Here is a 23,815-nt window from a genome sequence, read left to right on the forward strand (position 1 = left end):
GGGGAGAGGGAGGAAAAGGGGAGAGGGAGGAAAAGGGGAGAGGGAGGAAAAGGGGAGAGGGAGGAAAAGGGGAGAGGGAGGAAAAGGGGAGAGGGAGGAAAAGGGGAGAGGGAGGAAAAGGGGAGAGGGAGGAAAAGGGGAGAGGGAGGAAAAGGGGAGAGGGAGGAAAAGGGGAAGCTGCCAACCTAACCAAAATGAGGACTCCATATGACGTTTGTAGGACAAAACAGCTCCCAACTTAATAACCCCAAGCAGTTTTCAGACCCGCGTGTGGTCGCTGCTAACAGAGCATGCTTGAGGAGAAAACTGAAGGTTAAGAAATGTTTTAATGGCCATTCTCCAGAACAAAAGCTGCCTTCATTGTTTCTCAGGGAACAGGGTGTGGAGGAGCAGGCAAACCCCCCCCAGCAGCAGCATATTCCAGCTGTTGGCCCCGAGGTTGCTGCAAGGCACCGGGCAGCTTGGTCCCTGTGTGCAACCCTGATGCCCAAGCACCAGCCACCAATTAATGCTTCTCCTGATCAGAATTTGAGAGGGGAAGCTCCTGAGAGTGCAGATGTCTGAGTAAGTCAAAGCTGCTACGAGTGCCACACGACTGACTATGCCATGGGAGCACAGCGACATGCAGAGGTCTTCTGCACCTAGAAAACAAGAAAACAGCAACCAAGTACTTGAAGACAACTGCACTGCAAAGCACAGAGCCTTCAGAGAACTCAGGCCCAACCTCTTTGCTTCAGCTTCTTTCTTAGTACAAAGCAGACCTCTTGGGCTTCCTCTCCCTGTGTCATTCAAGATTTTCTTGCCACCGAAAATAGCCAACAGGCAGCGTCCTTGGGCGAGGTGCCTGCAGCTTCGGTGTAGCAAGCTCCTACGCAGCTTCAGATGTAAGTGTTAACATTTCAGCCGAACAGGAGCTGCTCCTACCACCTGTCTACGAGGCAGGACAAGTAGTAAATGAATCAGATACAGAGCATCTTCCCTTGCAACACAACTGCAGAGCTGCTAGAGAGATGTCAAAGCTCTGGAATGCTCTGCAGGAGGAGGAACTCTCCAGATGTGCACATCTTGGTCTGAGCTGTGTTACTCAGGCTCTATGTAGCTTGTGAAAAGTAATTTGAATCCTCAGTGGCTTAGCATTTGTCTTCAAAAGCCCTACTTTCTCTCACCAGAACAGTCCTGGGGTTTGGCAACCTTTGCAGAACTCCATAGGGAGAATAAATAAATAGTTTATAAAACCTCTCAGAAAAGCCAGAAATTCTTCTCTAACACAAGGGCACTGCCTGCCCCTGCACAAAGTCAGCCTCAGTGTTAGAGCAGCAGCGAGCAAGAGCAACAGGCTCCGAAGCTGATGAGGCTCCGAAGCAATTCAGTGAGCAGGGAGGGCAGGACTGCAGAGCGAAGCGACAGCTCCATCTAACACAACAGGAAACTGCGATTCCTTCTGTAAACAGCAGCGGTGAGGTGGGAGGAAACCCAACTGCTGCATAAACAGCCAGGCTGGGGCTCCGGGCTGCAGGAACGCAGCCCTGCCGGCAGGAACAGGCTGTTCCCACAGCACCATGGCCATATTAATACAACGCGGAGCTGGGGCTCGTCGGAGGAGTGACAAATTAACCACAAAACTAATCTCTGACAAGGATGCGCAGCTCTGGGTGGCCATACCGGCACCGGGCTCGCAGTGCCTTGCACGGGTCTGTCCAGGGGGGCGAGGGAGGAAGGCAGAGTGCTCAGACACACGCAGATAAACAAAAGGTGCAGAGCAACTCAGGACAAGGGCAAAGAATGCTGAGCTCAAAGCCATCATTAGCAGCAGTCCTGTCTGAACTAGAAACATTAAGAAACGTAGGACAGGTAGTTGTGGCAAAGAGTCTGCCTGATTTCCTGCCGACAGATGAGGAGAGTATCGCAGTCACCAGGTTAAAGCAGACGTGGTAGTCTCTTCTCTGCTAAAGGCTGAAAATACAACAGATGAGTCAGGAATAATTTCTCCTCTCCTTTTTCCAGCCCTGCTCAGCTTACATCCCTTCCAAGGCAGATCATCAGCCTGCTCTACCTCCCAGCTCCACTCATCTCAGGCAGAGAACCAGCAAAACAACTTCAAAAAGGCCTCTTAAGTAACAGCAGCGTGGTAAGTCCTACAGCCTGCGTGTGACCCGCAGCTGCCTAATCTGGACAATTCCTCTTAACCTTCTAAAACCATTAAGGTCTCATTCTAAGTATGTGAGAAACTTTTGCACTGCATCTTTAAAAGGAATCCCTGCTTAAGAGAGGCTTAGTCTCAACTTCCAGGAACCCTGGTATGAAAACACCAGGGAATAAAAACAAGTTCTTGTTTTCATGCTTCATAAACGTTTTCTTCTCTCCAAGGAGAAGCCTAAAAAAAGCCTCTTAAGATACAAGCTTAAAAAAAAATCCTCCTAAGATGCTGCCTCTCAGCAGCTGGAAAAGGCATTGATTGCATCACTTGGCTGTGGCAGGACTCTTCTTACAGTGGCAGAGATGAAATCTATAGATGAAACCTCAGAAGGGCAATAAAACACATCCCCTTCCCACTTTGGGGCTCTGCAATTGCAAAATGCATAAATCCAGCACAACGGCAAGGCAAACCCCACACACTATCTCCACACTGAACACATCCCTCAGCCTCTGGCAGTGTTTTACTGAAGAATGGCTCTAAGGCCATCCAGATTTGGCCTGATACAGACATCAGAAATCAGGGGGGTGGGGGTGGGAAATGAACCTGGAGTAACAGAGAGCATTTCTGCCCTCCTAATATGCTGCAGAGCACTGCCACCGGGGAGACAGCCACTGTCAGGCAGCGCCCTGCTCCTCTGCACATAGAGCTTCTCCTGCAAGGCCCAAAGGAAAGCAGGTTCCTGGTCCCCTTTCTCAAATATGTCTATTTTTGCAATATTCAGAGTTCCAATTATTATGTTCCCTGCTCTCCTAACAGCATTCACTATTTACATAGTGGCTTGTTTGTTTTTAATCCACACATCTCTTCTGCTTTATTTTATGGATCATCTAAAGGTTCCTCATGCTCAGTTTGTAAGTGGTTCCCCCTTGCCCACTTCACTGCCTGACCACTGAATAACGCAAGGCAAGGCTTGGCTCACCTGGCACAGAGAGGGTTCTACAAACAGATCTCTGATAGGGATGGGCAAGCACACCAAACAGTGCATACACTTGGCCTGGAAAATTAGCTGAATCATCTCTCCACCACCACAAATGTTAAAGTGGGAGATTCCTGGGGGATTATTTATTTCAGGGAGGGGAGAGAGCTGCATGAGTTGCTCTTCCTTGTTAGGGTTTGGCCTACCCACTTTTACCCTGCTGCTCTCTGCAGATAGATTGACAGTTCATCGATGCTGTCTGCAGAGTGGAGCCAGCACTGCACTCTGCAAGGCTAAGAAACAGGGTAATGGAAAAGGAAAGCAATGGAAAATGGAGCAGCAATGCTGGCAAGGGGCAGAAAAACGAGCAGGGACTCAGGAAGCCTCCATTTGCTCTCAGCTCTGCTACTGGCACAGTGGCTGACCTTCAGCCAAGCTCTTTATCTTCTCCTGCCCTAGATTCACTCTCTGTAAGGTGGCGTAACCACAGTGGCCTCCGGAAAACTGTTGTCAGTTTCTCCTCATGCTCTGCTGTGTAAACTACTGCACGTTTTAGACAGTTGGGTAACTTCTGTGCACGGTCATTAGATTCAGTATGTAGCACTTTATCTGCCAGCTGTCTGCCAGGAGGAATACATGCAGATCCAGCTGCTGTCAGAAACACAAAGTGGTTTGTTTGGGTTTTAGTTTGATGAGCTCCATCTCATCAATTTCTCTGGTAACAGGCCTGTACAACTGGCAAAGAGGAATTACTCACTGTCTATCCATCCCTCTCATCTCAGCAAAACAGCAGCTTTACAAGAGAGGAGAAATGGAAAGACCAAGAAACCCTTATAGCATTTGTTTGGAAAAACTGACAGACAGGAGGAGGAGGTTTGGTTAACACAGAAGGTCACAGGGGGATGCCTGTAGCACAGCTACGATAGCCCTGACCCCTCGGCACAGTCCCACCGCCGGGATCTGTTCACACGTCAGGTTTTTGCAGCGTGTGTGCACACACTGACAGATTTTTGTCCCCAGAAATAAGCTCCTGGCAGAGCACTCACAGCAAATTGCACAACCTGGGTGGCTTCCAGCCCTATACTTCACCCTGTCGGTGCACCAGGGTCTCTGATATTAACCTGGAAATTCAAGAGCTGCCCTGTCTGGCTGCCTCATCCACCTCCAGTCACTTCAAATACAGGAGAGAAGTTTTCCTCAATCCACTCCACTTGACAATAAAATAACTCCTCACTTGTGTCCTGTCTTACAAGTTTAAGATAAGCCTCCTGTTACCTACAGATATGAGCTCACCATCATCAGCCAGGATAAGATGAAGGCCTTATTTTATAGCCCTATGACACAGGGGAGCTGAGACAATTTTCGGTTGTAGTCTTCTCTTCAAGGCAGGCAAACTGATTTGGGAATCACCATGACCTGCATCCAGAAGGCACAATAAAATCTTTCTTTCTACATCTTGAACACAGCCTCCAAAACAATACCAGATATTCACTTGGGCCCAGCTACAAACGCTGCAGGACTGACTGCCAAGTCCAGCCAGGGATCCTAGAGGCCCCAGCAGTTTATGGAAGTGTGGGATGACTTTTATTTGCAACAAAAGTGAAGTTCACAGTACCCCAGCTTCTAACATTGCTCTCTTTCACTCCAAGCACACAGAAATTCGCAGTTGAAAAATATTTTCCAGCTTCTCCTATTTCTTGGACGTCAAAGTCTTTCCTTTAGCTGCTCAGAGTATGCTGCCTCCATTGCATCCAAACCCTACTTAATAAGACCCCTGCTGCTTACTCATGGCTTCAAGTATTCCTGTCCAGTCCACAGGTACCTTTCAATTTCAAAGCCCAGAAGATGAAAGGACCGAATCTTTCCATGCTCCAAATCTGTATTTACCACCTTGACTGTTTGAAGTTTAGAGACTACAGAGTCCCTGCAGCTCCCTGGGAAGAAACTCTAGATGTGGAGAGGGGAAAAGGTGAGCTTCTTCAGACAAACCACTTCTTACAGTTCCCTCCTCTCAGAGCTGAGCACTTGGCTTTGGAAAAAGCTTTTTAATCCCACACTTGGGATTTGGTTCTCTTCTGGAAACATGTTGCTATTTATTTCCATTGCCTTCAGCTGCCTCTTCCCTCCCTCCCCTTCTGCTGCTGCAAAAGACACGGAGAAAAGTCAGAAGATAATGACTTCTGGACCACCCAAACACAGCAACCACAGGAGATGAAGCCAGCTAAAAAAAAAATTAATGGCACTAGAAAACTCATTTGTGCATCCAGGTCCTCAGCACCAGGTCCTCAGCACCAGGTCCTCCCAGGCCATTGCTAACAGACTCCACGCGTGCCAAGTGACCTGCAAAGGTCTCCCAGTGTTTCTGCAGCAACCAACCATCCTGTGCCTATTATCTTATGGGAAACAGCTGAAAGCCTACTTCATAACTGCAATATCAACTTTCCTCTTGATAAATATCTGGCTTGGTTCCTGACCTTCCCAGATTTCTCTGCTGAGTTTCTCTTCCTGCCCTGATAAATCATTTCTGTGAGGCTTGGTGCTGCCAGCCCTATCCATACTATAGGCAGAGGGAGTCAGCCAGGTCCATTCTCTGCTCCCTGGATCTTATTCTTGGGCTTTATTTTAAGCACTCAGCTGATGACAAATGGATTATTGACTGTGGAGGTCCTTTTCTTCAGCCAGATAATTACAGAGTCACTTGGATGCAATTCTGCCTGGTGCATTTCAAAACGCCAAGTCAGCCACTTTGCAAGAAACCGAGTTTGAGTGCTGAATGGTTTTGCTCCCTGCCCCTTGTCTCTAGAGCTATGAAATGATAATGTGATGAAGAGAAATAGCAAAGCCTGTGTCTGCTAGTGATACACCCCTCTCTAGAACTAAGTTACCCTGAACTCACCCCCACCTTCCCCTACAGCAAGCAGCAATGACCTGCTTCATCCAAACCAGGAGAGCTCACATCAAACTCCAGATATGACAACATGGTGCTGGCATGCCTGGGACACAAGTATGAACTGCCTGTGACAGATGCAGGCATGCTGAGGACTGCTAAGGACACTGGGATACCACATCAGGCATGGTAAGCCTAATAAAAACATGGAAGCATAAAAATCTAGTTCAAAAAGGGGCAGAGGAAAGTTGGGAGCTGAGTGTAACCACGAGGAACATTCCTCTTCTTACTCTGGTTAAAGGTGAAAGGACAGATCCAGGTTAGTTTGCATTTTACAGTGTGAAGAGCACAGCATGGAGAGCAGGGCACAGTGTCCTCAAGTGCCTGCCAGACTGTGCAAGAGCTGAGGAGGGGAAGGAAGAGTGGTTTAAGTTGTGTGTTAAACATCTCAGGCTCTCTTCCCTTGGTCAGCAGGAGGGATTTAAGAGCACCAAAAGCATATTTGCAGAAGAAAAAGAAAACATCCTCCCAGCACACTGAACCTCATCACACTGAGCACCGAGGGCTCGCTGTGCTGACCTCACTCGTGGGTGTGGGATGGGCTTCACAGTCATGGGCTCTGTCAGGGAGCGTTCACCTTCCTCTGTGCCTTTGTGTTTTCATCAGTACCAACCCATGCCGTGCTGCACCAACGTGTGCTCTGCAGGCCTGCGCACCCCTACCAACCTCCCTCACGGGCAGTGAAGATTTGTGTGGAAGCGGCAGCTCAGTAGCCCTGCCCAGGCTGGTGCAGGAACAGCTTGCTGGGGGCTGCTGCTGCGAGCACTCATCTGGCTGCTAGCAGTTTTGACAAGCAAAGCAGGGCTGCATCATCTGCTGGAGGCAGAAGGAAGAGCTGCTCAGGGCACCCCTGTTAGGACAGGTCCTGCTGGTTACACTGCCCGTGGCCACACCACAGGAGAGGAGAGCTGCAAAGGATGCAGGGCCCCAGACAGGGACAAAGACTAATGGAAGGGGCTGATGGGCCACCAGTGTCACCCTGCTCCTCACCTGCCTAGCCTGACTATCAGCAGGGAGTTTCAGCCTTGCTTCTGTCCCATGTACTCACTGGACTGGTGCAGCCCATGCTTTTCCTGGCTAAAAGCCACAGCCAGGCTCTCCTTCTGTCTCTCCGCTCCTGAGGTTCCTCAGATGGAGCCTGCTTGGCTCTTTCTGCCCGTCTGGTTCAGAGCCGTGGGCTGATCCTGCTCCCCAGAGCACATCGCCATGGCGCAGGAGACTGGCTGAGCATCTCAGTGCCATGCAGCTGCACCCTGTCCTCTCAGCACCACCCCTCCTCGCAGCAGCATTTGGATACAGTCAGCTCTGAGGCTTCTGAACGCTTCCTTGACTTTAAGACTCATTCCCTTTCTGCAAAGGAAAGCCTCTCCCTTGCACACCCAGACCCAGAACAGCCCTCCTGCCTCTCCTGCATCCTCTCCTAAACACGCCCAGGATCTGAACAGATGCCCTGAGAGCAGGACAAAGCAGCCCTGACAGTGGACTGCAGCAAGTGAAATCCGGAAAAGATGACAAGTTTTTCTTTATCCCTTACTCACAAGGTTGTACTTGAGCAGCTGCTGAAGCAATCCGAGCTTCAACACACCGCCGGCAAGCGCTTCCCAAACACACCGCGTACATCCCTATCCCCTGGGCCACTGCACTGAACTCAACTAACTATTGCCATAGATATGTCACTAGGAAAGGGGAAAAACACTCCAGCAAAGGTAACTCCACCTCTAGGCAGCAGAAGCACTCCTGGAAATGAACTCAAAATGAAATGAAAAATGAACAACGCCAAGGAATCACACACTAGGCAAAGGCTGCCCAAAACTCGGGTTCAGACTGCCTGCAGGAGGAGAAAGCTGCACTCCATCTCTTTTTACCTTAGGTTCTTTACACAGGGAAAAAGCTTTGCTCGCAGCAACGTTTGCTCTGGCCTAGGGATAAACTGGTCGGCTTCTCCAGCACCTTCCTTTTGTTCCCAGGGATAGAGCAAACAAGCGCTGCTCCAACCAGAGGTACAACAGGGTGAAACGATTGTGTGGCTATACACATGATGTAGCTACTCCAGCGAGGTTTTCCTCTACCAGCTCTGCATGCAGCCTGCGCGTTATCGGCATGACCTCTCAGAGGCGTGCACTGCTCTGACACAGCCCGAGTTCTGCACAGGTTCAGCACAAACGACTGAGGAAACAATATTGGTTTCAGGAGCTGAGGACAAAAATCAGAAGGCATTATGTTATCCTGGGGATCAGGAAACCAGAGCGTGAAAGCTTTAATTGTCTGCAGTGTCAGTCAATGCCAGCGACGTCCCACAGCGTACAGGGCAGCTTTGGAACCCAGAGAAAGAGCAGTGGCACGAACAATGGATTGTGTTGACACCAGAGTGGTAGGCTTGCTCTGTAAGGCAGGATCAGGGTTTTGCCCAGGCTGAACATCAGAACGTCTGCTGGGGAGATGAGGGCTAAATCCAGAGAAAGATCTGGTTTTAAAGTGCAGAAATGGTACAACCTGTACCAGCAGACTCAAACCTCAGAGGAACAGCACTGACTTCCTAAGAAGTGACCACTAGCTCGGGAATAATTCACGCTCATTTTTACACCTTACCCCCTAAACTCGCTGCATGGCTTGGAAGGAGCATGGAGCCTCAGTTGATGAGGTCTAAGTCAGCCTGTGCTAGGGGTTGCAACTTGCACAGATCAGCTCCTGTTTTTACCCCAGCAGGGTATTTCCTTGTGGTGCCACATCCCGCACCCATCATTCCAACGAGACTGAACTCCAGCAGGCTGGTGTGCCCAGAGCCTCCATCTGCAGAGCCAGTTTCATAACCCATCAACATAGCTCTGGATGCTTTGGAAAGCATCACTGGCATCCCTCTTACACCTCGCATTATTCAAGCCACATCCCAATAAACTAAAGTGACAGCTAAATGATGGTAACAGCGCTGAGGGGAAAACACGACAGGGCTACTCTCATCCTCCAAAAATCAAACCACCACCGACACAACCACCCTGAAGAGAGCTGAGCAGGCTGTTGAGTTACAGGCATTCGCCTTTCGAGCAGACCTATTGCTAATAATCAGAGCGTATCTGCTAAGACGGGCAGAGGCAGGCAGGGATCGGCTCTGAACGGCGTCTGCATTCTTGGCTTCATTTCCCAGGGCGTTTCTTTGTGACAAAGTGCCTGGACAGGAGCGCGCTCGAGTCCTGCTCCAAACTTTGCTGGAGCTGCACCGTCGCATTCGGGGTCACGTCTGACCAGCTTCCAGCAACCAGTTTGCCCGGATTCTGTGCTTGGCATCGGTTCTCGGGGCGGAAGCAAGGGGGTGCGAGGAGATGTTTAGCTTTAAAGTTGGATGTAAGGTTCTTTTCCCCCTGACACTTGGCAGCCGAAGACAAACACTGCATTCTTGCTCTAGTTTCTCACTGAACCTGAATACCAAACTTGAGCCAAGGCCAACCCTTTTCTTTGGTCCCCTCCTCTTGATGCCAGGCACCATCCGGGACGGGGAATGCCTTTTCTCTTAGAAAACAGGGATCGAAGCAGAAAAGACCTCCAGGAGAGGGAGGGAACTCCAAGAGGGGACACCTCTACAAGGAGAGACCTCCAAAAGAAGGGAAAGAATTCCAAAAGAAGGTATTCTCCGGGAGGAGACGCCTCCAGAAAGAGACCTCCGAGAGGGGATCGCTCCTCTGTACCGCCGCCAGCAGCACAGCCCGCAAGATGCGAGCCCTCTATGCAGACGGAGGACACTAAACCCTTCGAGGTGCCGGCTCTGCAGCACTCACCCCGGTTCTTCTCGCCACCCCCCGACTCTGCCCTTACCTTGCCCGCAGGCTCCGCGCTGGATGGCGATGATGGGCGGCTGCCGGAGCCGCTCTGCCCGGCGGCTGGCGGCCCGCAGTTGGCAGGGGCTGGCATAGGTGACGGCGTCGCTGCCACAGACGGGCTCGGAACTGGAGCAGACGCAGTGCCCGACGCCCGCCCGCTTACGGACAGTAGCGGAGGCGGCCACGCCGCTGCCCGGCGGCACCACGCACTGGAGCCCCTCGCCGCAGGGCAGGCTGCCGCCGGGTCCGCCGCAGGGCTCTCCCTCCTCTGCCCCGCAGACTCGACAGCAGCCGCAGGCGTCCAACACGGCCCCGCCGGGGCAGGAGGCGGGCAGCGGCGGGCAGCGGGATCGGTCGCAGCGCTCAGGGCAGGCGGGCGGCGGGACGGCGGCGGCGGGCAGCAGCAGCACCAGGGACGCCAGCAGCAGGCTCCAGACCCACAGCGGCATCGCGGCGGTGAGCAGAAGGGCAGGCGTGGGGCGGTGAGCCCGGCCGGCCGGCTTTAAACGGCGGCTTGGGCCCGGGGGGGTGGGGAGGGGGGCGGCGCGGCCGGGGGAGGGGCGGGGCGGTAGGGAGCACAGTCCCCCCCCTCCCCCCCATGGCCGTAACCCCTGCTTCCTTCCCGCCTCACCGGGACCGTAACATAGACCCTCCCCCCACCGCCCCCAGAGCCACGATCACCCATCCCGTCGTCCCCGGGACAGTAACATGGACCCCTCCGAAAGGGTTTTACAACCCTTTCTCGCTTCCCCCGGGCCCGTGACATTCCTCCCCCGGGCCCATAACCCCTGTATCGCCCTCCCGCTCCCTTCCCCTTGTCTGCTGTTTTGGGGCAAAGTGGAGGGGTCCGTCCCCGAGCTGGAGCGCTTGAACTCGGCATTGGAGGGAGCATCCGCGCCCCATCAGCCAAAGGCTGCTAACGGGCTCCTGCCAACCCGGAGGAGGGCGTCCGCACTCTCCCCTACTTGGGCAATGACGGGAAACAAGCGCAAGCCATCGGCGATTAGATTTCTAAGCGATAAGAAGATGGGCGGCAGAGCAGGGATGCCAGCGGATGCCAGCAGATCCCCCGGTAGAAAGACTGACGCGAGATATGCAAGTGTATGCAAATGCAAGGCATTCCCGCCGGGAATGCCAGGCGCTCCGGCTTGTGGTGACCTGAAAAATTCGCGGCTCTGACGTGACCTGGGACCGAGAATGGGAGGAAAGATGCCCGGGGGTCGCTTCTGCTCGCCCTTGGCTTCCCCGGAGGTTCTCAGAGCCTCGGGGCGAGGTGGATACCAGCAATTAGCACACGATTAATCAAAAAAAGAAGAGCGTGCTCTTCCGTCATCCCACAAGCGGGCTGATCCCATTTACCTGCCAGCTCTGCAACATCCAGAGCCCAGCGACGGAGACCTCGCCACCATGCGCTCTTTTAGCACCTCGTCCGTGCTTTGAAGGGCAGGTTCATCACACCAGAGCGCCTTCCGAGGGCAAAGCCACCATCTCCAAAGCTAGCAGGGAAAGGTACAAGAACTAACAGCTGGAATTTGAGCACAGCCCATTTTTTAACAATGAGCCCACTCAACCCTTGAACAGGCGACCAACCCGTCATTATTTAAGTGTATCTTTATGAGGCAGCCCATAGCCAAGGACCTAATGAACTTTACAAACCAGAAAGCCAGATAAACTGCTGTCAACTGCTGGATGAGCTGTGGCTAAGAGGCTGAGGACGCCAGCAACTGCATTCATACAGAAGTGGAATAATCTTTACCAAGGAGCCACCTGAGCCGGCAGGAGGAGCACCCCAAGTGTCAGGCTTCAAACCTCCTTGTTCCAGGAACGTTATCAATCTTATCAAGCTGGGACCACAAAGCCACAGAGGTGCAAAACTTATTTAGCTGCAGGTGGGAAACTGCACAGACTCCGAGGAAAGCTCTGCTGCAGACTCCTTACATCTGCTGCTTCCCAGTAACTTCTGCACTGTGCAAGGAAAGAGATTTCAGGAGAATTATTTGATTTCAGAAGTGACCAAGGTGGGAAAGGTGGAATCAGGAACAACTCACGGCAAAACCTTTTCAGTATGAAAATCATCACGTTAAGGAAAGGTGTGAAAGCGGTGCCACAAGTGCAAATGGATATAAAAAGTTGATATATTTATCAACATAACTGTATAAACCATGGATAGATATTATGGCAAAGCGTTTCCAGGTTATTGTTTATCCAAACTGGGGGTGGGAGGGGTGGGGGAGACTACATGACCTTTAAAAGAAGGTCCCTTCCAACCCAAACCATCCTTTGGTGCTATGATTCATTACTTACTTCCTGCTCTCAATAAGCTTCAGGGTTTGTTTTATGTTTGTTGGTTGTATTTTTTCCCCTCCCCTCTTCAATAAAGAGCTTTTAGGGAAAGATGAGCAGTTACTAGAGAGAAGGGAGAGATAAGGAATGAAAAGAAACACAGGTTCAGGTAAGCTCTTACAAGCTTCTTTTTGGAAGCAGCAGTGGTTTAGTCCCACCCCACCCATAAAAGCTTATCTGCTTCTCCATCGCGTTGCCTTTGTTGGGTGACTCACTGAAGCCATTGGAGCCTTATCTCCAGGAAAAAAGGCAGCAGGAAAGCTCCAGGTTCAGTCATCCCCTCTCCATGGATGTTGTGCTTGTTTTAGCTTTATATCCTTGGACCTGGGTCATCCTAGGGAGCAAAGGCAAGGCATGAACAGAGGCTCAAAATACATCGACAAAAGCCCCATTGACAGACCTCCCCTTGAACAGTTATCCTTCAGAAACTCAATATCCTCATTCAAAGCCTAGCCAGAGTGAATGCATCCTTGCCTCGGGAAAGGAGGAATTCATCAATGGAAGTACCAAGTATTTCCTTAACTGGGCACCTCACAAAGTCTGCAGCTCTTAGGCTAAATATCTAACTGCTTTGAGAACTACTGCAAGTGTATAGTGTGCTCAGGGACCCGTGTGAAACACCCGTTGGGCACAGTTATCTTTTCCATGATGCAGAGCCGTTTTTTCCCTACACAATTCAGCCAGTGCTAGCAGCTTCAAGCTGCTTTACAGACTACTAAAGACCTGTAGCACACTGAATAACTTCCCCCCTCACCCCCCCTTAAGTGCCACAAAAAAGCAAAGTACATTTGTTGATGGGCAGTCAGGGGTTAAACACTGCAAAGGAAACAAAATATATCCCAAGGTCTTATGTGAGAAACATTAATTAGCAGCTCACTGACAAATAAGTGAAGTAGTATTGAGGACCTTCTGCTGTTGAATCTCTTGAGTCAGGATGTTAATCTATTGGGTATTAAAAATATCATATTTCATAAGGTAACCTCTACAGCTTTCACTTGCAACTGAAAATAAACATTGCACCTCCTACAAGAACTGAGATAAGTCTTTGGAGGGTTAATAACTTCATTTGCTGACAAATTTGCTGGGGGTGCTGGTGGATGAGAAGCTCAACAGGAGCCAGCAGTGAGCACTTGCAGCCCAGGGAACTAACCAGAGCCTGGGCTGCAGCAAAGGAAGCATAGCCAGGAAAGTGAGGGAGGTGATTCTCCCCCTCTGCTCTGCTCTGGTGAGACCCCACCTGGAGCACTGTGTCCAGTTCTGGAGCCTCTGTTCCAGGAAGGATCTGGAGGTGCTGGAAGGTGTCCAGAGAAGGGCCATGAGGATGAGCAGAGGGCTGGAGCTGCTCTGCTGTGAGGACAGAGTGAGGGAGTTGGGGCTGTTCAGTCTGGAGAAGAGAAGGCTCCAAGGAGACCTAATTGTGGCCTTCCAGTATCTGAAGGGGGCTACAAGTAAGGTGGGGAGGGACTTTTTAAGGTGTCAGGGAGTGATAGGATTGGGGGGGGAATGGATCTAAGATAGAGAAGGGGAGATTCAGATTGGATGTGAGGAAGAAGTTGTTCCCCAGGAGGGTGGTGAGAGCCTGGCACAGGCTGCCCAGGGAGGTGGTGGAAGCCTCTTGCCTGGAGGTTTTTGAGGCCAGGCTGGATGTGGCTGTGAGCAACCTGCTGTGGTGTGAGGTGTCCCTGCCCATGGCAGGAGGTTAGAACTGGATGATCCTTGAGGTCCCTTCCAGCCCTGATAACTCTATGATTCTATTTGTCAGTCCTCCATCTAACCTGTGCAGCAGCCCCTTACACCCATAGGTGTATGAGGCGCTAGAAACCCAGACACCGATTTCTTCCCCAGCGGAGTTTTCACACAGAGTAGCCACCCAAGCCAGCAGCTACCAAACACTCAGCAAGACAAAGACCAAACATTAATCACACTGCAGAGATTGACTAATGAAATACTTAATCTCCTGCTTTTCCTGTGCAACGCTATGAGAAGAGGCTCCACCTAGAGACCATGTACTACAAGTTCTTCCAGAAGTCTGAGCTGGGACACTGCTGGCAGGGAGGGATCCAGAATTTACCCCAGCCTTCAGCCTCAGCCTTGCTCTCAGCATGGGTCAGGACAGAAGAGCTCAGCCTTTCCTGCAGCCCAACAGGAGGCTTTGTCTTACCTGTTGTAAGTGTAAGGATGCCCAGGAAGCTGTGGCCAAGCTGACCCAAGATGTATCATTCACTGCCTGTGAAACCTCAGGTTTGGAAGGCAGCAAAGCACCTCACAGTAAGAGCTGCTACTTCCTGTGGCTTCCTTTCTTACCTTGCACATGGCCATGAAGGAGGTGGCTTTGGTGTAAGCATCTGTGCACACATTAAAACATTAAGCTACTGACAAGTACAACTACACAGAACACAGATTCAGTTTCTAGATTTCATTTTGAGCAAAAATGCTTCCCCCAGCCCCCAATTTCTTCTCTCTCTCCCACCTTAAATTAACATAGAACCTTTGTAAGAACAGTAATAATTCTGCCCCGCTCCTTCACAGTGCTCAGTGTTTTGGTGTGCTCACTGATGCCTCCATCCACTACGGTACAGACTTCCTATAACCCTTAAAGATTAGCCTTTGAGTGCCACTGTTTTCTAGCAGTACAGCCATTTCTCTATGCCAGGAGATTCTCTGCCATGCTGTATGCACTTGAAACTCATTCCTGCATAGAATTTTGACTGCTGAACCCATGTAAGCAATGGCAAACCCTCCAAGTCATGAAGTGCAATCATTCCAGTGGCAGCTCAGCAAAGGGTTCAGACTGGTCAGGTCCCTCCTTCATTGCACTGCTCTGCCTCCAAACCCCTCTCTTTGTGACACATCACTTGAGACTACCAGAAGCAGCAGAGCTACTTCCTCTTCAGTCCAGCAGCTGAAGCAGTTGTATGAGATGAGGTATTATCAGGGTCCTTCTGAGCAGCTGCATCATTCTGGGCAAGCATTGTCCCAGGGGTATTCAAAAACCATTGAACTGCAGTAACTGAAAGCTCAGCTCCAGACCTCTTGGTACAGAAGCTGCAGGCATCTGTCCCACAGGCAATAATTGCTTTGGGCCTACACATTCCCTGCACTCACCTAACAAATGTGCCTGCTTTGCAGTCACACAAGGCTACTCTGCCTGAACCCCACTCTAGCTATTAGCTGGCACTGCTCTGCCGGGTCCTTTACCACCAATCTGTATCATTAATGGTCTGGGTTTGAGTTTTGCTGTGCTAAAGAACCTTCTCTTTCATGCTTCCAAGTGTTAGCTCTTGAGTTTCTTACCTTTCAAACATTTCCCTCCCACCTCTACCCTCTGATTACCTGCAATTGCTTTCCACAGGCTGGATCATCACGGAAGCTTCACATCTCCATTTTCCACCGCACAAGTTAACAGCTCGTTCCCTGTTATCCCCCTGCCTCAGGGGTACCCTGGCACTGCAAACAAAAGTCTCAGGGTGAACGTTTTGGGTTGTCTTCAACCAGTCTGCTGCCCTTGCTGTTCAGAGCTCACAAAGAGCAAGAGGTTAACAATTAAAAACCAAACCCAACCGGCTTCGAGGAGTCCAGCGACTTAACAACTGGAATTTCAGGCTGGCTTTGGGATTCAGAAATACACTTCAGAGCGTGTCCAATTCAGTCCTTCTGTTCCCAAGCTGGAGCATTACCCCTAGGTGGTGCTGATGTCCTGCCAGTCCTGCGTGAAGGCAGCTGCCAGCTTATCCAACCAGATTCTGCACCATTACCCCTTGGCAGCTACCTTCAGGACTGCAGGTTTAGGAGTCACAACTTCTAACACAGGGGGGTTAAATCTAGAACCAATCATTCAATTCCCTCTTCAGTAAGGAGGTTAACAGCAAGGAGCCAGCAAATGAAAGCATGCAAGGCAGCTGGTAGTAAGAGAGCATCCAAGTCACTTCCACAGCCCATTGAGACCTGATCTGTGGTCACTGAAGTGTGAAAGGTAAAGATGAAAACAATGAGAGGATTAAAAAGCTGCAAGCTCAAGAACAGAGGTGCATGTGCCAAGAGAAATGAACCAGAAGGGGTAGTTTCAGCTCATTTAAGTTGCAGCCAGCAATTGCATTTTATTCTGACTTTTGTTAGTAGAAGAACAAACAAATTGTTTTGCTGTACATGGATTAGTATCTAACTTGGGATAGGCACCAAGGAGTTTACTGCAACACCAGCTCCACACTGCTGCCACCAAGCTGCTTTTGGAGCTCAGTCATGCTGAGAGAATAGAATAGAATAGAATAGAATAGAATAGAATAAACCAGGTTGGAAGAGACCTTCGAGATCATCATGTCCAACCTATCATCCGACACCACCTAATCAACTAAACCATGGAACCAAGCATCCTGTCAAGCCTCGCCCTGAACACCCCCAGCGATGGCGACCCCACCACCTCCTCAGGCAGCCCATTCCAGTGGGCAATCACTCTCTCTGTGTAAAACTTCCTCCTAACCTCCAGCCTAAACCTCCAGTGCAGAGAGAGCTGCAAATGTCTAGTTTAAATGGAGAGGGGCTGCCAATACAATCAGTATATACCAATATAACCAGTATAATCACATCCACACTTCAGACCAGCTCTGGCCTGTGGTACAACTGGCTAAAATGGCTGTTGCAAGAGACTCAGGGCAGGGACCCCTGTACAAGTTGGATGCTGCAGAGCACAATGTCTGGGGCAGCAGCATGTGCGTTTTGCTACCAGTGTAGCTGCAGCTGCGTGTGCACCTGCACTACCCCCCAGGCACGGTCACACTGCAACTTCAATTATGTACAGCCCATGTGCAAAATAACATCAGCTTTGGGGCTGCTCTTTATCTGCAGATTGAGTTGTGGGACTGACTCAGTGTGCCACTGGACAAGAGAGAGAAGTGGACTTGGGAAGTGCAGTGGCAGTGAGGTGCTTGCAGGTGGTGTTATTTCAGGAAAACCCTGGAGAGAGAACCTTTCTTATGCAGAAAAAAATGCTTGTTAACATTTTATTCTTCTGGGGCATATTTTCTCCCCTTTTAGATGGTGCTTGAGTTTCCAAATGGTTAAAACTTGATGTTACTGTGCATCAGGTCCCCCCTCCCATCAATGCAAGCGAAACCTGATCAATTTGCCTTCAACAGCAGGCAAAACTTCCACAGCACGAATCGAGAACACCCAGAGAAAAATCAGCTCATGCTGTCCAGTGTCTCTCTCAGGCTACACAACCTGATCAGTTCTGGAGAATCAAAAAGCTGTTATTGCTGGATACAAGATAATCTGACCTCTGAGGGAGCTGGGGTTGTTCAGCCTAGAGAAGGCTCCCAGGGAGACCTAAGAGCAGCTTGCCAGCACTTGAAGCAGGCTACAAGAAGGCCGGAGAGAGACTGTTTGCAAAGGGACAGGACCAGGGACAATGACTTCGAACTAAAGAAGAGCCAGTTTAGAGTGGATGTAAGGAACAAGTTCTGCGCTAGTGGAACACTGGAACAGGTTGCACAGGGAGATGGTTGAGGCCCCATCCCATATTCAAGGTGAGGCTGGAGAGGGCTCTGGGCAACCTGATCTAGTGGAGGATGTCCTTGCTGAGTGCAGCTTTGCTGATCCCTTCCAACCCAGAGCATTCTTTGATTCTCTGACACCCTTAAACGCTAAGAAGGAACATGCTGCTCTGGCAAAATACTTCACCATGGTGCAAGAAAACTCAGCCAGCTGTTATTTTAAGTTACCCAAACTGATTTATTGACAATTTAAATGTGACATATTTACAGCACTGTTTCTAAAATAATTTAACAATTTTCATAGATTTATAAAAGTACTGATAAATAGGAGACCCTGACAGTTACCAACCACAAGTATTTCCCTATGCTACTGAACTACAACAGTAGTTCTTCTCTTTTTTCTTTTTCCTCCTTTTTCCTCTTTTCTAAGTCCCATAATGGAGCTGCTTTGCCTCCACCCAAAGTGTAGAACTGCCAAAATATAATACCATGACCATGCAGTGTGAAAGCTGTACCAGAGTGAGTGATTTCAGATGTTAGACTACAGTAAAAATATTTCAATGCAAAGTGGCTTCCACACAGAATGCACTTGTGAGAAGAGAAGCTTTGAAAGAGCTGTTGGTTTACCTTTAGAGTAGTTACAGCCTACAATGCTAGTACAGGCATTTACAGGAGCTCCCAGTTCTGTGGTACTTTTCACATGTAGCTAAAAGAGTCAAACAAACCCAGTCATTTACAAACACCACTGCCTTAAGACAGTGGTTAGTTAGCTTATGGATATGACAAATAAAACCACAACCATGAAGGTGCTGACACAAGGTAAGGTTTTGAAACTCAATTCTGTTCCACCCCTGGATGACACCGACTTCCCCATCCTTGGGTCGCCAAATGACCCTGGGCAAGCCATCCCTATCTCTCAAGCTGGAAGTCAGTTTGGAAGCTGGAGAGAAGATGGACTTGTGTGATCTGTATCTCAGGTGCCAGCAGACAAGTAAGTATCACAGAGCTGGACAATCTGGATCACAGTAAGCAGCAGCATGAGAGATTTGTGGGGGTTTGATTGAAGCAAACGTTTTTCAGAACCAATGAGACAGGAGAGGCTGGAGCTGAGCCAACACTTGAAATGTGAAGGCTCTTTCCATTGGCATCACTGAAGCCCCCACACAGCGTGCACAGACAAAGACCCATCGTTCAGAGACAAATGCTGCACAGCTGGGAGGTGCAACACCAGACCACCGCTATCCCCTGCCCAAGTTTTCCGCTTTGAATGGTTGTGTCGACCTAAGCTACTCAGAACGACTCCAAGCCAAGGCCTCAAATCCACCAGGAATGGTTTGTGTACATACCTGACCCCAAAGTGTTTCCACAACGTGAGAAAGAACACAGGCACTTCAGATTATTAGTGCACAAAAAAGGCATAGGCCACGACTGCATGACTGTGAGCAGCTCAGTACCAGCAAGGACAGAACTCAGCCAAGAGGCCTTGCCTCTGCTCACGCCCAGAAACAAGAACTGCTCACACAGCACTGGTAAGGAAACCCTCTCTCAAAACACACACCCAAGCAGACATCTAGACAGTTAGGGAAAAAAGAAATTGCTGCAAAGCCTAATGGAACACAATAGAAACCTTACTGGGTTCCAAAGATCTAAAGTGTCCAAACTCTCAAGTCCAGATTCCCTTCTCCCCCCTCCCAAACGCCCTCACATGCAGCCCATTAAGATCCAAATGTGCAAAGAGGTTAGAACCCACCTTGAGGAGTGCATCAAAAAAACAGGCTGACTATCCCAAATCCTATTTTAGTGGAAATTGTACAGCACCACAGCTAGAATGCCAAGGGCTTTCAGAATTCCTGTTCTGACAACAAATGGGTTGATCCTCGAGAACAGGAGGAAGGTTTTGTGCATTTCCTGGCACCTGAAAGTCACAGGGAGAAACAATTCTCGCCCGTGCCTCCAGTTTTACTGTAGCTCCAAATGAAATAAGTGATCACATTTGCTGGCAGGAAGTTCTCCACAATACAGCATTAGTTGTGAATTTAGTCAGCTTGCCAGATTAGGAATAAGAAGCTGCTGGTACCTTGCTTACTCGCAGAAGTACTTTATGTTGTTGTTTAGTCCTTTGCTTTAATTTGTTTTTCCTTCTAAACTGTGCAGTGTGGCCCCTCCCTAGTAAGTGACTTACTGTCAGGCTTTGAGAACACCCCCAAGGCCCTTTTCTGACCCTCAGCTGCAAGGCAATATACAAACACAGGATACACACAGAGGTGTGCACAGCAGCACACACACACTCGCGCGCGCGTCGGGACAGCAGTGTTCCGGCTCTTTGCTCTCCTTCCCTACCATTTTCTTTGGTTAAAAGTCCCAACAAGGAAATCAGAGGACTGAACCAATGGATCATTCTCCAAACCCTTCCATCACTACACATCGCTGACTGGAAGGCTTGCATCATCCAGATCCACCAGGCCAGGATCCTGTTCCTGAGTGCCATTTTTGCTTTGGGGTTCAGCGAGGCCCCGCTCAGTCACTTTGGAAGCTGATTCTCTTGGAGCGACAGCCTGGATCTTGTAGCTCCCTGGCTTGGCCTTGGTAAAAGATTGGTGAAATCCTCGCTTCTCCAGGGCAGGGTGCTTGGTGTGAGGGTTTGGGACCAGAGGGCTGCCGTGAGCGGCTGCGGAATGTGCGGCGGCTGGGGCTGGGAGGGCAGAACGGAGAGCATGGTTGGGTTCGGCAGCAGACTCGGTATGCTCCTGGAAAAGAAGAAGCCTGCGTCAGCTGAAGTCACTGACACCGTGCTCGGAGGGTGCAGCTTCAGATTTCACTCTTGGAACAAAAAGCACCAAACAAACAAAAATAAAAATCTCAAGACAGGAAAACACAGAAAGCAAAGCTTCAGCCACAGCAGCAGGAGGCAATGCGCTGTTAAATGTGAGCTTACAGCAGTATGTGACAGCAACATCGGGGTCTTCAGTTTAGGAAATCAAATGGCTCAAGTTAAGATCAGTGGCTTTCCAGACATTGCAATACACTGCAGAAATCTGAAGCCTCTTGTTTGATTAAGGTGTTAAGTAACCTTTTGAAGCTACACTCTCTGAGGGCCACTGAAAGGGCCTTTCCAAGAGCAACATGTATTCCATCCACATCGGGGACTTGCAGCCTAAATGCTGCACTAAGGCACGTTTTACTCTTCTGTCTCCCCAGCTTGTTCCAGGGACCAAGCACAAACAGCAGCTATGTTATAGAATCATGGAATTGTTAGGGTTGGAAGGAACCTCAGGTATCATCCAGTTCCAACCCACCTGCCATGGGCAGGGACACCTCACACTTAGATCAGGTTGCTCAGAGCCACATCCAGCCTGGCCTTCAAAACCTCCAGGGACGAGGCTTCCACCACCTCCCTGGGCAACCTGTGCCAGTGACCTGTTATGCTATCAAGGGTGTGTAACAATTTCCAAAGTTAATGGACCCAGGCACAATCTGCTCTTTAGGCAAGTCCCTCCAACTGGCAGGCTATTTGCTTGTGTTTGTTACTATTACTTGCCACTCCATTACTCTGATACTGTGAAAATAACTTTCCACCACTCACCTACTGAGAGACAAAGCTCCCAGGCTACCTAGAAATGATTTAGATGGCTACAGCATAAGCCCTGAGTCTCGTTTTAGATGAGCTAAGTTATCCTGCCTGGCCTACAGCTGTACCCCCTCAGGTTCTGCATTGTACCCATCAGTTCCATAAGGCTGTCTCACAAATGCCCAGGGCAGGGTAGGTGTTAGATGGTATGACCAACATGAGGTGTGATGGTGCAGTGAGGAGCTGCAGCTGCTGCCACTTCTGCCATCGCCAGCGTTAGTACAACATGACTACAGGAATCAGCAAACCCACGGCTGGACACAAACCAAGGCTTGTCTCAAGCAGGTTTGTTAACCAAAACACATCACAGGTGTGTGTCCAAGATGCAAATATCCATCCGAAATGAAAGGCTGGATTTTCCACAGCAGTTTCCCCAGCTTCTTTCGAATGGACTGGCAGGAGTTCATCCATTCAATCCCACCGGACTGTGCCAAGCACACACGTGTTCGTGCTCGTCAGTGAATCCCAGCGGGTGAAGAAGCTATGCAACTTTTGGGTTTTTGGCTTTGCAGTTGTGTGTTCCATTTCAGGGAAGTATTTCACATGATTTTACATTTAGTCCATACCTGACTTGATACTCCAACAAAAGCCAATTCCTTTAGGGAATTATGATCCAGCAATGTACTTCCTTATTAACAAGCTTATGGAAAAGAGGACAGAAGTAAGGGCTGGTAGCACTTACTTTGCTCGAGGGCACTGAAGGAGACTCAGATTTTACTCCCCACACTGACTGCAATTTCACACTTAAGAGACTCTGCTGCTGTACCCCTCCTAGGCTGTACTGCTTTGGACAGTGTAGTACCAATTGTACATTATAATGCTTCCATGTTTGAACTAGTAATTTCATGCAGAGGTTTCCAAGCCATGCAAATCAGGCTACGACAGAACCCTTCCAGTTGCTAGAGTTCCAACTTGCATTTTTGGGTGCACTCATCTGCATTAGCTTGTGGAGAGCTTAGACTTCATTTGGCTTTTGCGCAGTTTCAAAACAGAAAAGTACAGTAAAATGGAAATATGAACTCTCATGCAAATGAGCTTTAACACTTTCCTCTTAAAAGGGTGCCACAGAACTTATCTTTAAGCATACAGTCTGCTGTGAAGCATAAACACACTTCTTGGCCTTGGCCATTTTTCATTTCCAATTGTTTAAAAGTAAGACAAAACGGTGCAAACCTGCAAGTGAAGGATCTCATTTAGGAGTTAGTTATGACAACAGGTAGCATTGTTTTTAGTTTCTTGTAGTGCAAATTAGTCTCTAGTCCTAGCCCTCTGTTAAGAAGGCAAGTTTACATGAGAGCCCACATACGTGCTGCATTCACCAGTTCTTGATGTATACCTCTGTATACAAGGATTCGACAGCCTTCTGGCCTGCCGCATCTGGAACACAGTGCAAAGCTAAGATTAGAGTAACCTATACTTGGGGAAAGAAGAGAAGAGAGGGAAAAAGACAGAAGTGATGCAGACAGTCACAGCTAGATTACTCAGTTAGCCCCACACAAAATAAACCACAGAGCATACACCAAAGGAAAGCTGTCTGCGGATTTTCATTCCCCCCACAAGGAAACCGAATCGGTCACAGAAGTGTTACTCAAAAGCAGGAAGCAGCTCCCAGCTGCAAAAAATAGTTGAGAGAACTTAATTAAAAGAAACACAATATTAGTGCAAATGTCTAGACCAGAGCCAGATTTCAATTACTGGATTTTAGATTATGGGGGTAATGATAAATTCAGCTTATTAGAGACCATCCCACAGCCAGGAAGTAGGAACCACAGCTTGCAACATCTGAACTGTGAAGTGTTCCATCTGTTAACTCTGGATGTGCTTGGGGACACTGGGACACTACAGAATCCACACTACTTTTCACAGGTTCATGTGCTGTGTATGTATAGAGGCTAAATGTCTGTGTGAAATTTTGGCACCCACACAGCTTCCAAGACCAAGATTTGTCACAGTGCCTCAGTTCAGTGGTGCTAGGTGCTGTTCAGTGCCACGTTTTCAACACCAACAACTAATTCGTGCAAGCAGAGAGCTCTTGGAGAAGCGACTTGAAATTTGGATCTGTATCTGCAGGTACAACAAACTACCTGCTGCACAGAGCAACGGTTTGGCAGCGAGAGCTGTTCAAACCAAATTAGGCTCTTGTCAAACCCCAGTCAGGATATGGTCACTTGACTGCAAAGTTCAGCGGCGAGCAAAGCGTCTCGCAGGAATCAGGAGGTTCCCGTTTTCATTCCAGACTACGGCGACAAAGCCCTTACTGACCTCGGAAGGATGTGTCTAGGTTAGCACTTGCATTATCTACGTGTTCCAGACAATACAACGCACAGACAGCTCCGTACAGGCAGGACTAAGAGAAGTGCTCAACGAAAACCGCAGCACTGTTTTGCTCCAGCCCGTAGGGAAGTTCATGCACAGACACCGCCTCGCTAGGGGACAGGAGAGAGGAGAGGAAAATCCAGCTAGACCGTCACGCGCGCGAGGGC

At 49.5% G+C, this 23,815-nt stretch overlaps 2 protein-coding genes across 13 annotated transcripts in view; both read right to left on the bottom strand.

Moving 5' to 3' along the window:
* HTRA1 (HtrA serine peptidase 1) overlaps window positions 1-10,392 on the bottom strand; it is a 38,880-nt gene extending 28,488 nt beyond the window's left edge. Inside the window, exon 1 of one of the 2 annotated variants that reach the window (XM_054163364.1) lies at window positions 9,868-10,392. In XM_054163364.1, the coding sequence (XP_054019339.1) occupies window positions 9,868-10,321 (454 nt within the window). In that variant the 5' untranslated portion in view covers window positions 10,322-10,392. The remainder of the gene's footprint in view (window positions 1-9,867) is intronic. The other variant, XM_009910414.2, reaches the window with a different exon arrangement.
* An 8,181-nt stretch (window positions 10,393-18,573) lies between these two features.
* The window catches only part of PLEKHA1 (pleckstrin homology domain containing A1), a 38,560-nt gene continuing 33,318 nt past the window's right edge, over window positions 18,574-23,815 (bottom strand). For 3 of the 11 annotated variants that reach the window (XM_054163213.1, XM_054163214.1, XM_054163210.1), the window contains 2 exons: window positions 22,639-22,709; window positions 18,574-20,451 (listed from right to left, as the gene is read on the bottom strand). In XM_054163213.1, coding sequence (XP_054019188.1) covers window positions 20,226-20,451; window positions 22,639-22,709 — 297 coding nt within the window. In that variant the 3' untranslated portion in view covers window positions 18,574-20,225. Of the gene's footprint in view, window positions 20,452-22,505; window positions 22,744-23,815 lie in introns of all 11 variants that reach the window. The other 8 variants (XM_054163211.1, XM_054163209.1, XM_054163212.1 and 5 more) reach the window with 4 other exon arrangements.

This window comes from Dryobates pubescens, chromosome 8 (assembly GCF_014839835.1).
Source record: "Dryobates pubescens isolate bDryPub1 chromosome 8, bDryPub1.pri, whole genome shotgun sequence".
NCBI classification, from domain to species: domain Eukaryota; kingdom Metazoa; phylum Chordata; class Aves; order Piciformes; family Picidae; genus Dryobates; species Dryobates pubescens.